The 16655-nt window shown below is 44.3% G+C and overlaps 1 protein-coding gene across 1 annotated transcript in view; it reads right to left on the reverse strand.

Moving 5' to 3' along the window:
- Window positions 1-5280: 5280 nt before the first annotated feature.
- The window catches only part of LY86 (lymphocyte antigen 86), a 32813-nt gene continuing 21438 nt past the window's right edge, over window positions 5281-16655 (reverse strand). Inside the window, exons 5-6 of the mRNA XM_035126227.2 lie at window positions 9362-9414; window positions 5281-9201 (exon numbers count right to left, since the gene is read on the reverse strand). Coding sequence (XP_034982118.2) covers window positions 9118-9201; window positions 9362-9414 — 137 coding nt within the window. The 3' untranslated portion in view covers window positions 5281-9117. The remainder of the gene's footprint in view (window positions 9202-9361; window positions 9415-16655) is intronic.

Genomic DNA, 16655 nt, shown 5'->3' on the forward strand with positions numbered 1-16655 from the left:
GAAACAGAGACCAGCATTCCCTACTTTCCCCTTTTTGTTCCCTATTACGGTGGCGTGACAGAACAACAACAAAAAAGGTGACAAAATTATGTAAGTTTCTCCTTCGTTTGAGTGAAAATTAACCCATCTTATGCTAAAATTGCAGGGACCCAGGTGGCGCTGTGGTTAAACCACTGAGCCTAGGGCTTGCTGATCAGAAGGTCAGCGGTTCGAATCCCTGTGACGGGGTGAGCTCCCGTTGTCTGGTCCCAGCTCCTGCCAACCTAGCAGCTCGAAAGCACGTCAAAATGCAAGTAGATAAATAGGAACCGCTACAGCGGGAAGGTAAATGGCGTTTCCATGTGCTGCTCTGGTTTGCCAGAAGCGGCTTTGTCATGCTGGCCACATGACTTGGAAGCTATACGCCGGCTCCCTCGGCCAATAATGCGAGATGAGCGCGCAACCCCAGAGTCGGTCACGACTGGACCTAATGGTCAGGGGTCCCTTTACCTTTAAGCTAAAACTGCAGTTGCCAGATCTCCTGGTTAGTTAAATAACAGATAAGAATATTATATGGGAAATATTATTAATATTAAATATTATTTACACACACACACACACACACACACACACACACACACACACACACACACTGTTATCCCGGGAGTTTATTTCCTTTTCCTGTGTGGTTTGTTTTAAATTACCTCTGTTCCTCTAGCTGAGGACATTTTGAATGGAAGCGCTGTTCAATTTGTTATACAGTATATCTATCTTAAGTGCATGCTGCCCTCTTATGGCTAACCTCTCTGGGTGCTGTCGTACTTCCATACCTTCGTACAGTATCAGTTTCCAGAGAGGCAGCTGCATTAGTCTGCTGCAAACAAAATCATCAGAGAGTCTGGTGGCAGTTGGAAGACTTACAAATGGCACAAACATTTCTGGACTAGAGTACACTTCGTCAGATTTCATTAGATGAGGCATAATCCTCAGTTGCAGAAACACACACACACACGGTAGTAAGGCGGAAGAGCTGTAAGCATTGAGATCAAAGGGAAGTGGAAGACAAGAAGCACAGATAAGTAACAATTCAGCTAGAACCAGCATGTATGCAAGATAAGCACTGTGCGCCTTTACAACAGTAGTCATAGCTGATGAAACAATGCAACTTTGCAATGCTGTGTTAATTAACATCTTCAATGGGAAAGGAAACCATTGTTGTTATTCATATCCAAAGGAACAGAGGGGAATGTCTTGACTCACTGTGATCCAGCGGATTGTAATCAGGCTGGAGCCTCCCTTTGAAATTCTTTTGTTATATATGGCCTCCTTAAAATAAGTGGTAGCGGGTACCCATGCAGTGGCTGGCTATGACCCTGGCGATGACCCTTGCGCCTATCAGGCTAGTTTTTCTCCAGGCGTTCTGCTTTATCTCCACTCCTTCCTTTGAGATGATGCCATGAGGCCCGTACATTGACAGTAAGGGGATTTTCCTCTCTCTTCTTGGGCCACACGACCTTCAACAGGAAGGACTGATGAAAAAACAAAATTCGTGATTGGATCCTAGCTAAAGACGAAGCCATGGATTTGGCGCGGTCAAAGACAGCCCATCTCTCTATGTAGTTCCCCAGAGTGAAGGTCGTAAGATCACTTGCAAACTATTTGAGTGATCTGACGGAGCCCAATCTAAGAAGAGCTTTCTCTATGGCCCGATTGCATGCTTTACCCACAGCCTTCCTCCAGGGTATATACCTTAAGATCCCTATTGATCAGCGCCTCTGCCCCTGTAATATGAAAGAGATGGGGGAATTTTTACATTTTTTTAAACTGCCCTTTATATGATTCAATAAGATCTAAGCTGCTTCTCCTGATCCCACCCACCATTATAACTAAGGTAGACTGTTTGAAATTCCTATTAGTGGACGCAAACACGCAAGTTTCATGCTGTTTTCATCTTACAGGCATTGAAATTCATGGTTTCTTTGACAAGGTAGCGCGATTCAGCCCTGGACCATCATCACCCTCCTTATTTTGTTCTTAGTCTAATTTGTAGAGGTTACCCCTGGTTTATTTGTTATATATCTATTAGTAATTTTAGATATTTGGTCTTTAGTGTTTAGATTTTAGCTCTACCTATTTTATTGTAATTTAGTTTTATTATGCCATGTCTTGTCTGTAGCATCGATCGATTTAAGTTTGGGTGGCATGCATTTGGCACTGTTCTGTTCTATCTTGTTAAATGCTAATGCAATAAAGAATTGATTGATTGACTACCTGTGCCCCAAGTCTCTTCATCTCCCTGCCCAGTGTCCCATAGCCCCTTGCTATGTGCTGCAGGCTATGTATGGCAGTATTTTTGGTACCCACATGAATCAGAAAGAAGGGGTAGTGGTCAGTGGGCTTTATAAGACCTGGCAACTTCTCTGTCACTCAGTCACCTATCACCATAATTCAGCCCCACTCTGTGCGGTGATTCTGAAAGGAAAACACCAGTGGGGACCTTCCCTTTTGGGGCACTCCAAAGGTGAGAGAGCATCACCCTATTTTTTTACACTTTTTGTTGTTGTTGTTATTGGAGCATTGCTGTTCTTTTTAAGGGAGATGGTTCTTACTGAGTTTTGTCCTGATTGATTGGCTTGAGACGGCCAATGCTGTGGAGAAAATACCTGGTTTATTATTGCTAGCAAATTCCTGTGATTACGATGGGTAGGTTGGAGAGTCAGCATGCAAATTGCAGGGATCTTGACAGTGTGCATGGCACACAGGAAGTAAGCAAGGAAACAGACACAGAAGATAGCCAATGGTCCAACATGGAAGCCAGTAAATCAACTGAATGAAAGGGGCTGTTGGATTTGAAACAGGGATTTGATGGCAAGAACCAGGGCCAGTGCTATCTGCTCCACTGTGGCAGCTCGACAGAGGAGGGAGTTGCTCTCAAGAGCCCTCACTGCAGATGGCCAAAGGGCAGAACTGCAGCTTCTAGCTCAGACCTGAGGTGGTCAGTGGGGTTATATACCTGTCCCCATAAAGACTTTGTCTCTGGTCCGAGTTGTCACCAGGCTGTCTGCTGTTGCTCCAGAATTTGCCGGTTCCATCTTGCATCACATCTTCCAGATTTGCATCCCCTCACAGCACGTGGTCTGACATTGGCCGGCTGAGCTCCACCATCCTGCATGACCTGGAATTTGTTCCGTAAATAAATGCACATCTTCTCTCTTTGAATCCATTCTTGCCTGGAGTTCAAAGAGTAACTTCCACATCTGTAATTTTGCAGCTTGTACGGTTGAGAACTAGCGATCTAGCTGGATAATATTTAACAGGTGGTTTACTTTAGCAACAAACCTTTATTGTAGGAGTGAGCCAGCTTCTGAACTTCTGTTTAGTTTACAACTGGACATGTCACAACTCCTGTCCTGTCCTCAGGAAGCGATCTGTACTCTATCCGACCTGGGTGAGCAGGACCAGGGACTAAACACCCCGCTCTTTGCTGAAGAACTTGCACCTGTTGGGAGTAAGGTACGATGCCTTGCCTCCAAGGACCAACTGGCATTTCTTTGTGGTGCAAGGGAGTGCCTCATCAGCCTTGCAGAGCATGTTCTTTTTCTTGGCAAGCCCAGGAGAGACTTTAAGATGTCAAAGTGATCCGGGCACAATGTAGAGTGAAGAACACAAGGGGGAGTGGAAAGGTGGTGTTGGGTTAATGACTAATGAAACGGAGAGAACAATTGCAAAATATAATCCAGTCATCTTTGGCAGGGAACCAAGTATGTTGCTTAGGACAAAAGTTCAGGGCTGGAGGAAGGATGATAACAAAATGGATGAAGGCATGATTAGAGAGCTTGAAGCGTGTGTGTGGTGTGTGGAGCATGGCGTTGGACTTGGACCAGGAAGACCTGGGATCTGTGCTCAGCCACCAAAGCAGCCTTGGGCAGCTTACCATCTCTCATCCTGACTATGTATGTCAACCAGCGCTCTTCAGAGGAATTAAACCAGGCATCCCCAAACTTCGGCCCTCCAGATGTTTTGGACTACAATTCCCATCTTCCCTGACCACTGGTCCTCTTAGCTAGGGATCATGGGAGTTGTAGGCCAAAACATCAGGAGGGCCGCAGTTTGGGGATGCCTGAATTAAACCCTCCAGGTTTAATTCTCTCCCCTCCCCCATTTTTTTAAAATTGAGTTTTAATATGAACAAACAAGTTTCAAAAATAAAAATAATGAAAAAAACATTATGAGTGAGAGAGAGAGAGAGAGAGAGATTCAGTTGTCACAATTGCCAATAAAGAAGTGTAGCATTCAGGTGTGCAATTTACTGAGTTAATAATATATCATACCAAGAGGGAAAGGATGTGTGGTCAATAATTAGTGGAACCTGATACCCTTTGTATACAAAATAAAATTCAAACAAATGGCAAAGAAGTGATCTCAAAAACGTTGCCCCTGAATACTTCTAGATTATGTGAGATTCCCCCCCCCCAAAAAAGAAGGGCAATTTGCCAACTTTTGGAATACCAATACAGTGGTACCTCGAGTTACAAACGCTTCAGGCTACAAACTCCGCTAACCTGGAAGAGTTACCTCGAGTTGAGAACTTTGCCCCAGGATAAGAATGGAAATCGTGTGCTGGCGGCGCAGCAGCAGCAAGAGGCCCCATTAGCGAAAGCACGCCTCTAGTTAAGAACAGTTTCAGGTTAAGAACAGACCTCCGGAACGAATTACGTTCGTAACTAGAGGTACCACTGTAATCCAGATTATTGAGACCAAAATTTCCCATCTGGCCTATGAGACTAAGCCCATCCACTTTGAACTCTTGGAAGATAGGTAGAATATAGACGTATTAACAAACAAATGAGCAAGCAAATTTATTTGAGCTCAGCACTTGCTAATGATAGCTGGCACTGTGCATTAAAAAAACAACACAAAATTGCTGACAAGTGAAAGCGCTCACACACCATGCTTTTAAAGCACACCCCACACCCAAAGAATCCTGGGAATTGTAGTTTGTTAAGGGTGCCGGGAATTGTAGCTACAGTTCCCTGGATGGTTTGGAAGGGGGCTGTGCTTTACAGTATATGCTCTTTGAATGAATTGTGTGTACGCAGTGGGGTTCTCATTTCCTTCGCTTGGTTAGCTACAACAACACAACACGCAAAGTCTGGGACAGTGCACTGAACATAATTGGCCTGACTTTCAAAAGGCACCCAGAAGGAATGCCCTCCTATCTTGCCAAGGAGACTGGTGGCAGTAATTAGCTGTATGCAAACACTGTGGGGGGGGGGCGGGGACGACAAAGACTCACTGGCCTCCTGCCTCTTGTCCTTGCATGAGTATGGAGGGGAGATGATGGACGATGAGTAACACTCCTTTGCTGCTGTGCTGTTCGTTTCCAGATGAACTGGTTTGTTTTTTTAGCTCGCTCTTGCACATGCTGGCATGGCCTGCCCTCCCCTCCTGTAGCCGTACTGTGTTACCTGCTATTATGCACGCCCAGCCCTCATCGCAAACAAAAGGCAAGAGCAGTCTAAATCACTGTAACACAAAGGCTATAATTAAGAGGAGAAAGCATTCAGATGCCCACCAGCGATTCAGATTAGCTGGAGTAGCAAATCACTTGGCAGTTTGCTAGTGGCTTGGACGGAGCTAAATGGCTATTTTGCTGCCTTTGGCCAAGATTTGGTGATGTTGTTGGCATATTACTGTCCAAACACAGTTCCCAAATAGCTGTTCTTATGTTTGCATGGAAGGATGCTGTTGTTATTTTTATTTATCGGTTGCACTGACTGGTCGCTTTCCTCTTACAAAAAGTAACCCAAAGCAATTTACAAAATAATATAACAGTGGAATATGATTCTTCCAGCATCCCCACCGGAAAACTCACGTGCGTGCGCGCGCACGCACACACACACACATACCAAATTGGCAAACGGGGCCCCAAGAGTTTGATGCACTTCAACTTGTTACGACCTCAATTTTATCACAGAATGATTTGCAAGTTTTTCTCTGAAAGCCTGCCGTTCCAAAAATTCTGAGAATTTTGGCTTCTACATTAACAGTTGTTTCTGGGCTATCAAAACCCATGCATGCTCCCGACAGAGGGCAGGGCCTGCTCACACAAACCTATGCAAGTTGTGAGAAATGCTACTGCTAAATTGATGGTGACATACATAAACACTATGCTTTTAAAGCAAATTCAAAGCACATTTCCCCATTCCTCTGAGCACTGTAAATTGTGACGGTTTACTGGGACTTGTAATTCTATGAGCGGTAATCTACAGTGCCCAGAATCCTCCAAATTTAGCAGTTTAGGCACGTGAGGGAAAAGCCCTGTCTGAACTTCTGTTTCCATTCAGTAACTAGGATTTTAGGTAGTTTACCAATGACTGTCAAGAAGCCTGGAAGGTGTGTGCTTTAAAAAACACGGCAGATTATAGCACAGCCATAATGCTGCTGCATGTTTCAAAAATTCCCATTTCTGTCATTTAACAACAACAACAACAACAGCAACAACAAGCTTAAGTAGCCATTTCAATGGCTTTCTGGTCAGTTAGAACCTGGCTTCCCGCCAAAAGATTATGGCTGCCTCAAGGCCGTGTGACAGGTTAACACTGCCACCTGCTAGTTGGTTTTAAGGATTGCTGTTTAAGCAAGAGCCAATGCAGAGCAGCATTTTCTCCCCCTCCTTCTTTGCAGGTGTATTCTGTAAAATGTCATTGATGCAATAGTAGTGCATTTGTGGTGGTGTTAATCTATTTTATTGGTTGTCCTGCAATGCACGATTCTTGTTTGGAGGGGCCCTCTTGCACTGCTAAATCAAAAGTGTATGAGATAAATTGAAGTACTGTTGAACACAGGGCTGAATCGCACAGCAACAAACCATAGTTTGACACTGTATCTGATCTGGTCTCTGTGCAACGGCTGTATCTAGGTAGCTTGAAATGTTTGCAGCGTAGGGCTGCTTTGCACTTGCCGCTAGCTTCTAAGCATAAGCAAGAGATTCAGGAATGTGATTGTGTACTGAGGTGCCATTTGTGTGAAGTATGGATGGGCCAATAATGAGGTACAAATGAATCTCAGTAAGAATTTGAGTTCCACTGTGTTTGAGATTTGTCTCCTATGCTATCCCTTCTTACAATGAGCACCCAGTTCTGTTCAAGCTGCCTACTTAGCATCTTCTTTCCCCCCCTCCAAAAAAGGTCCAGGGATCATACACAAAAATAGTACATAACCATACCACAAACTACAGGCCGCGAACACATCGTTCTGTAATCTACACATAAATTTCCATGATGGTAATTTTTATCTTGCAAACTGCCCTGTGATCCTCTGGTGAAAGTGGGTACAGAAATCATATCAAATAAATAAGAACAATGCATGTCATGATGATGTTTATGTGACCATGCAAGTCTGGTAATATATGCATAATGCAACGTATTCCCCCCCAAAAGGTGGGACAAGGAAAATGGTCAAACCCTAGCAAAACCTGTTAAGTATTTATACTCATAAGAGTTGGCTGTGAGAGCTGCCAGCACTAGGTCTCCAAATGTGCAAAAGAGGTGGAGAGCAACAGCCTTAGAGACATTGCTTCAAAATTCATTGATAAAGTGATAACACAAAGGTGTTAAAAATAAAATCACTGCATGCTGCGCAACCCCCTCCTCCAGCGCTCCTTTTGAAGACAGTCAATCCTTACTCTTTGGGGGGGCGGGGCGCAAACTTCAAAGTTCTTTCCAACACACCGAGAAAGCTTTTGAGCCTCTGCCTCTCTTGATATTCAGGAAGATGGTGGGCTTCCTTGCTTCTCTAAAAGCATCTTCCACCTCCTCCCTGGAGCTGTGTGTCACCATAGGGTGTTCTTTTCGCTCAGGTTATAATCGGGATCTGTGAGGTTGCTAAGCATAGCTGTGTTTGGCTCTGCAAAGCTATTTCAGGCAGCCAGATGCAGTCAGTTCTAAATTAGGACAGGACTTCATGCTACCTTGGTAGGCATGTGTTCACACACCCACGATTGCCGAAACAAAGGTGAGGCAGGGACAGGGTGCCTTGCAAAGGGAGAATCGGCAGGTGCTTAGCTTCATTTGCGCTTGTTGATCTCCTCTGCAAATGGTTGTAACTCCTATCTCCTGCTCTGATTTTGCCTCATCTGGACTTACTTCTAGGTTCCATTTTTTTACATTACGCCTTGCCTTCCTCCCCACCAACAGCACTCAGGGTGGAACATGTGGGTCACCAGCCAGCCCCTGGCTGTTACCTCATGACATCATGTTCTGGGCTTTAACTGAATGTGGGAAACCACGGAGGCTTGCTGGAAGCTTGATGAAAGTCCAAGTATACTATGTCATGCAAATCACCTCTTCCTGTATGCTTGCTGGCACTCTCAAAGAACTCTAATGGTTCATGAAGGACTTGCTCTCGCAAAAGCCATGCTGGCTCTTCAGCAAGACTTGCTCTTCCATATGCTTTACTTTATCTTTAATAATACTTTCCACCAGTTTCCCTGAGACAGCAGATTTTGTGATACAGTTTTCCAACTACTGTAAACAATGTTTCCAAAAATGCATATATTGAGGGGAAATTGCATAAAAATGAATATATTCAAGAAAATAACATACTAAAATACATTATATGATGAGAAATTGGTTGCACATAAGCGTATACAAATCAAAACTGCGTATAAAATATGTTTATTAGGAAAAAGTTGCGCAAAATGCTGAAGAAATTTCATGATTTTTTTTTAAAAAAATAGGATTTTGCAAAAAGCTGCAGAAATGTGGGGAACTGAATTTCAGACTGGAAGAATGAGTAACTGAGAGAACCTCAATGTACTTATCCTTCGATTCATACTCTTGAGTTTAAACAATACATGTAATGAAAGGAAGCAGAGTGTTATAGGAAGGAAAGCTGAATATATTGCGTTGAACCTTGGCGGGACAAATTGGCGCACAGGGATCTTGCACTTTCTTTAGGTCAACAGAATGTAAACAGCAATTGCAACTAAACCTTTGTGTTACATTATTTTGCCACGCCACATCTGCCAGACTGCAGACAGTAGGGTTTCCAAAAGCAAAACAAATCCCCTCTCTAATTCATGGTGCCTTTAGTCATGTCCCTTAATGACTGCATCAAAAATATAGCAACACCCTTTCAGTGACTCTTAACAGTGAAATTACCACAAATAATAGTGCGATGGTCTTGATTTAAAAGCTCCACCTTCACATCAAAGTCTCCCTAGAAAGAAAGAAGAGGAAGTCATTAGATCAGAATAACCCTGCAATGATTGGCTCACCCCTTTGGGGGGCATGTTCACTTATAATGTCATCACTGCCCCTGGTGGTTTTGCTACTTGAATAATACTTGTATTTCAGAGGGCAAACTAGAAAAAGCCTACCTGAGGGAGCTCATGGAATCCCACCGAGACAGGCCCTTCATAGTAGATTAGTTCTGCAAAGGAAATAAATCAGTAGCAAGTGAGAGAGCCAGAAATGATTTTACAGCTAGGTAGTGTACTGTCTGAGCACATAATATCCATGGTTATAATGGATAACTCCAATATACTGGAAGAAAACTAGAAATGAAATCCCTGCTCAGAAACGAACTGAGATCCAGAGTTGCTGTTCCAGTAGATGTCTAATGTGCTTTCTCCAGCTCGCTTCTTCCCTGGTGCATTGTTGTTGTTGTTGTTTAGTCGTTTAGTCGTGTCCGACTCTTCGTGACCCCATGGACCATAGCACGCCAGGCACTCCTGTCTTGCACTGCCTCCCGCAGTTTGGTCAAACTCATGTTCGTAGCTTCGAGAACACTGTCCAACCATCTTGTCCTCTGTCGTCCCCTTCTCCTAGTGCCCTCAATCTTTCCCAACATCAGGGTCTTTTCCAAGGATTCTTCTCTTCTCATGAGGTGGCCAAAGTATTGGAGCCTCAGCTTCACGATCTGTCCTTCCAGGGAGCACTCAGGGCTGATTTCCTTAAGAATGGATAGGTTTGATCTTCTTGCAGTCCATGGGACTCTCAAGAGTCTCCTCCAGCACCATAATTCAAAAGCATCAATTCTTCGGCGATCAGCCTTCTTTATGGTCCAGCTCTCACTTCCATACATCACTACTGGGAAAACCATAGCTTTAACTATACGGACCTTTGTCGGCAAGGTGATGTCTCTGCTTTTTAAGATGCTGTCTAGGTTTGTCATTGCTTTTCTCCCAAGAAGCAGGCGTCTTTTAATTTCGTGACTGCTGTCACCATCTGCAGTGATCAAGGAGCCCAAGAAAGTAAAATCTCTCACTGCCTCCATTTCTTCCCCTTCTATTTGCCAGGAGGTGATGGGACCGGTGGCCATGATCTTGGTTTTTTTGATGTTGAGCTGCAGACCATATTTTGCGCTCTCCTCTTTCACCCTCATTAAAAGGTTCTTTAATTCCTCCTCGCTTTCTGCCATCAAGGTTGTGTCATCTGCATATCTGAGGTTGTTGATATTTCTTCCGGCAATCTTAATTCCGGCTTGGGATTCATCTAGTCCAGCCTTTCGCATGATGAATTCTGCATATAAGTTAAATAAGCAGGGAGACAATATACAACCTTGTCGTACTCCTTTCCCAATTTTGAACCAATCAGTTGTTCCATATCCAGTTCTAACTGTAGCTTCTTGTCCCACATAGAGATTTCTCAGGAGACAGATGAGGTGATCAGGCACTCCCATTTCTTTAAGAACTTGCCATAGTTTGCTGTGGTCGACACAGTCAAAGGCTTTTGCATAGTCAATGAAGCAGAAGTAGACGTTTTTCTGGAACTCTCTAGCTTTCTCCATAATCCAGCGCATGTTTGCTATTTGGTCTCTGGTTCCTCTGCCCTTTCGAAATCCAGCTTGCACTTCTGGGAGTTCTCGGTCCACATACTGCCTAAGCCTGCCTTGTAGAATTTTGAGCATAACCTTGCTAGCGTGTGAAATGAGCGCAATTGTGCGGTAGTTGGAGCATTCTTTGGCACTGCCCTTCTTTGGAATTGGGATGTAGACTGATCTTCTCCAATCCTCTGGCCATTGCTGAGTTTTCCAAACTTGCTGGCATATTGGGTGTAGCACCTTAACAGCATCATCTTTTAAAATTTTAAATAGTTCAGCTGGAATATCATCACTTCCACTGGCCTTGTTATTAGCAGTGCTTTCTAAGGCCCATTTGACTTCACTCTCCAAGATGTCTGGCTCAAGGTCAGCAACCACACTACCTGGGGTGTACGAGACCTCCATATCTTTCTGGTATAATTCCTCTGTGTATTCTTGCCACCTCTTCTTGATGTCTTCTGCTTCTGTTAGGTCCTTACCACTTTTGTCCTTGATTATGGTAATCTTTGTACGAAATGTTCCTTTCATATCTCCAATTTTCTTGAACAGATCTCTGGTTTTCCCCATTCTATTGTTTTCCTCTATTTCTTTGCATTGCTCATTTAAGAAGACCCTCTTGTCTCTCCTTGCTGCTTTTTGGAAATCTGCATTCAGTTTCCTGTATCTTTCCCTATCTCCCTTGCATTTTGCTTGCCTCCTCTCCTCCGCTATTTGTAAGGCCTCGTTGGACAGCCATTTTGCTTTCTTGCATTTCCTTTTCCTTGGGATGGTTTTCGTTGCTGCCTCCTGTATAATGTTACGAGCCTCCATCCATAGTTCTTCAGGCACTCTGTCCACCAAATCTAAATCCTTAAACCTGTTCCTCACTTCCACTGTGTATTCATAAGGGATTTGATTCAGATTGTATCTTACTGGCCCAGCGGTTTTTCCTACTTTCTTCAGTTTAAGCTGGAATTTTGCTATAAGAAGCTGATGATCTGAGTTACAGTCAGCTCCAGGTCTTGTTTTTGCTGACTGTATAGAACTTCTCCATCTTTGGCTGCAGAGAATATAATCAATCTGATTTCGATGCTGCCCATTTGGTGATATCCATGTGTAGAGTCGTCTCTTGTGTTGTTGGAAGAGAGTGTTTGTGATGACCAGCTTGTTCTCTTGACAGAACTCTATTAGCCTTTGCCCTGCTTCATTTTGAACTCCAAGGCCAAACTTGCCAGTTATTCCTTTTATCTCTTGATTCCCTACTTTAGCATTCCAATCCCCTGTAATGAGAAGAACATCCTTCTTTGGTGTCATTTCTAGAAGGTGTTGTAGGTCTTCATAGAATTGGTCAATTTCACTTTCTTCAGCACCGGTAGTTGGTGCATAAACTTGGATTACTGTGATGTTAAAAGGTCTGCCTTGGATTCGTATCGAGATCATTCTGTCATTTTTGAGATTGCATCCCATTACAGCTTTTGCCACTCTTTTGTTGACTATGAGGGCCACTCCATTTCTTCTACAGGATTCTTGCCCACAGTAGTAGATATGATAGTCACCCGAACTGAATTCGCCCATTCCCTTCCATTTTAGTTCACTGATGCCCAGGATGTCGATATTTATTCTTGTCATCTCATTTTTGACCACATCCAGCTTACCTCCATCCATGGTTCTTACATTCCAGGTTCCTATGCAATATTTTTCTTTACAGCATCGGACTTTCCTTTCGCTTCCAGGCATATCCGCAACTGAGCGTCCTTTCGGCTTTGGCCCAGTCGCTTCATCAGCTCTGAATCTACTTGTACTTGTCCTCCGCTCTTCCTCAGTAGCATGTTGGACGCCTTCCGACCTGAGGGGCTCATCTTCCAGCGTCATAACTTTTATATGCCTGTTGTCTTTGTCCATGGAGTTTTCTTGGCAGGGATACTGGAGTGGCTTGCCAGTTCCTTCTCCAGGTGGATCACGTTTAGTCAAAACTCTCCACTATGACCTGTCCATCTTGGGTGGCCCTGCATGGCATAGCTCATAGCTTCTCCGAGTTATTCAAGCCCCTTCGCCACGACAAGGCATTGATCCATGAAGGGGCCCTGGTGCATTAAGAACATACAAACTTTTTGGACATCTAGCAGTTTATCACAGTGACCGGGACATATGGGTATTTAGCTGTTTTAACTGAGTGTGGGCAGTAGGACTCCTCCTGAATATCAAATAGATGTGGCCAGTGCCAACAAGACAGGAACCAAAACAGGGCCAAGAGAGAGAGAGAGATGGCTATTCATTTCCAAAGCATGTCTGGAAGATACATGAAAAGGGGCTTTCTTGCTTGTTGCCTCCATCTTGTGGAATACAGTTCCTTGCTCTAGACCAGGGTGGGGAACCTCTGCCCCATGGGGCAGACTTAGTCTGCCAGCCTCCCAATTTAGCCCACAAGGCTGTTTTGAGGAAGCCATGCCAACTCACCCTACTTCTGACATCATGCATGACTTCAGGTAATGGCAAGGCTGCAGAGGAACGATTGGGAGCTGAATGTGGACTCCTGATTGCTCCTTTGCTGCCTACAACCAGTGCTTTTTTTCTTTGGGGGGGGGTACGCATACCCTTAAACATTATGTGAATCTTTGTACTTTTGTCCATTTACTGTATATTTATTTCCCCCGATTTGAACTATAAAATGGTGATTTTCTTGAGTCAAAATGAGAGTACCTCTAAACATTTTTATAAAATCAAAAAGCACTGTCTACAACCCATAATGGGTTGAATCCTGACAAGACAGAAGTACTGTTTTGGGGGGACAGGTGCGGAGGACTCCCTGGTCCTGAATGGGGTAACTGTGCCCCTGAAGGACCAGGTGTGCAGCCTGGGAATGATTTTGGACTCGCAGCTGTCCATGGAGGTGCAGGTCAATTCTGTGTCCAGGGCAGCTGTCTATCAGCTCCATCTGGTATGCAGGCTGAGACCCTATCTGCCTGTGGACTGTCTCGCCAGAGTGGTGCATGCTCTAGTTATCTCTCCCTTGGACTACTGCAATGTGGGGCTACCTTTGAAGGTGACCCGGAAACTACAACTAATCCAGAATGCAGCAGCTAGACTGGTGACTGGGACCGGCCACTGAGAACACATAACACTGGTCTTGAAAGACCTACATTGGCTCCCAGTACTTTTCCGAGCACAATTCAAAGTGTTGGTGCTGACCTTTAAAGCCTTAAACTGCCTTGGCCCAGTATACCTGAAGGAGCGTCTCCACCCCCATCGTTCTGCCCGGACACTGAGGTCCAGCACAGAGGGCCTTCTGGCAGTTCCCTCGCGAGAAGCCAAGTTACAGGGAACCAGGCAGAGGGCCTTCTCGGTAGTGGCACTCGCCCTGTGGAACGCCCTCCCACCAGAGAGAAAAACAACTACCAGACTTTTAGAAGACATCTGAAGGCAGCCCTGTTTAGGGAAGCTTTTAATGTTTGACAGACTATTATACTTTAATATTTTGTTGGAAGCCGCCCAGAGTGGCTGGGAAAACCCAGCCAGATGGGCGGGATATAAATAATAAATTATTATTATTATTAGCAGTAGGTGTAAGCCTTGCTCGAGGATGGCAGCCACTTATCCCTCCCAGTGTGGCTCTGTGAAGCTGCCCTGTGCTGATCCTTCCCTCTTCCAGTGCTGAAGTGTGAACATCTTTCTCCCCATTTGCTGCTGCCACTGTGGAAAGCAAGCGTAACTGCACCTTAAAATAAAAAAATTCCTTCAGTAGCACCTTAAAGACCAACTAAGTTTTTTGATTGGTGGCCTGTAGGTTGGAAAGGTTGCAGAGTTTTTTTATTTTTCTGGTTCTTCAGTAACTCCAGTTGAGAGTGGTAAATGGTTTGTTTTTCCTTGTGGAACTTCTGCCAGGCTGGGTGATTCCTGATGGAGTTGTCCAGTGCAGAGAGTTCCTCCTTTATTAACTTCTGTTTGGAATACAGAACGCCGATAAGATGTTTGAGCAGTTTCTTAGATAAAGTGTGGCATAGTTTTCTAGTATATTCTGTGGGATAAGTTGATTGAAGAGGGTTCTTAATTCTAAGACCCTTAGGTAGGTTGTCCAGGTTTTTGCATTTAGACAGAAAGAGGATGTCAGTTTGTACCTGTGCAAGTTTCTTGGTGAGGTTGATGGACTTCCATTTCATGCGGCTCAATGTGGTGCCTTCCATAGTTCTGGTTACAGGTAGGTAGCCGTGTTGGTCTGGGTCGAAGTAAAATAAAAAAATTCCTTCAGTAGCGGTCTTTAAGGTGCTACTGAAGGAATTTTTTTATTTTACTTCGACCCAGACCAACACGGCTACCTACCTGTAACCTGCACCTTAAAATGCAGGCTTCTTTCTCCATGGCAGTTGGGGCTTGGGAAGCCTGCAGGGGATTTTGACAAGTGGGCAGGACAATCCACCTGGCAATCTTGCGATGTCATAATGATGTCATGTGACTGACAGGTGGTTAGTGCTGGTAACTCTTACCCATCCTGGTAAGAGTATTGCCTTGTGAGACATAAAGGTTTCCTACCTCTGTCCTACACACTAGAATCTAGAGCAGGCATCCCCAAACTGCGGCCCTCCAGATGTTTTGGCCTACAACTCCCATGATCCCTAGCTAAGAGGACCAGTGGTCAGGGATGATGGGGATTGTAGTCCAAAACATCTGGAGGGCCGAAGTCTGGGGATGCCTGATCTAGAGTGTAGAGATAGATGATTGATAGATAGATAACCTGTACTATTATCCTCCTTGAGCATGTGGGTGGACATATTTGTACCGGTAATCACATGTCACTAAAGGGAAAGTAGCTTCAATTCAAAGCACTGAGGAAAAAGTTTTATTAGCATTTGGGAGCAGCGTCTATAGATGAAGATATATAGTAATATCTAATAGAATTAGCTGTGACTTTTTGCCACAATATGCTTCACTTTGGTGTGTGTGTGTGTGTGTGTGTGTGTGTGTGTGTGTGTGTGTGTGTAACAATACTTCCTGTCTTACTGAGGATTTGCAAACCCACAGAAAAAATGTGGCCTTCTGATTTAATATGTGCACAGCAGTTTGTGTTGGGACGGACGGACTCCAGTACTCTCTAATGTATTTTCTACAGGTTCTTATTAAGCACTTCATCAGAATAAGGCAGACGGCCAGGAGATCTGTGGGTGCCTTTATTCTCCTCCTCCTCATTTTTCTTTAATTCAATATACAATTGAGAGAGAGAAAGAGAGACTCAGAATGTAATGTTTCCATCAGTCCGACTTCTATAATTTGCATGATTGGTTGCTCATGTAGTATTTGTCTATTATTCTGTGACATATTTTTTAAAAAGTGCTAGCAATTCCTCCGAGGCCATCTTAGTAGATGAACTGTTGCGTGGTCATGAAACTCACAGCGCAGTGTTTATTATGTTTCAGATTGAGATGTGACCGCAGCAGAGAAAGAGCGACGGGGGCCTTTGCACATGATTACCTTATTGTGCTACCAAAGCACGTTTGTTTCTCATTTATTGCACACTGTCTGTGCGTGTGCTACAGGGCTGCACAGCAATGAGCAATATCTGATGCTCCACCAAGCAGTAGCATGTTCAACCTACCCTCATAGTTAAACTCTAAAAACCTGCTTCTGTGGCTCAGCCTTTTCCTGGTCACTGAAGCTTGACATTTTGAGTCCCCCAAATTCACTGGCAGGTGTTGGTCTTTAACATTTCGACAGCACCCTATACGAAGCCAAAATTTGGCACCCCGCCCCACCTCTCACCTTCCGTTCTGCTCAAGTCACTATGTTGTAGCTGGGAAGCCCTGCAGTGCCCTCTAGTGCTGGCACCCAGTGCAGCAGAACTTGTTGGACTCTCCAAATTCCAGGTAAGTGTATATAGA

Source organism: Zootoca vivipara, chromosome 8 (assembly GCF_963506605.1).
Source record: "Zootoca vivipara chromosome 8, rZooViv1.1, whole genome shotgun sequence".
In the NCBI taxonomy this organism is placed as follows: domain Eukaryota; kingdom Metazoa; phylum Chordata; class Lepidosauria; order Squamata; family Lacertidae; genus Zootoca; species Zootoca vivipara.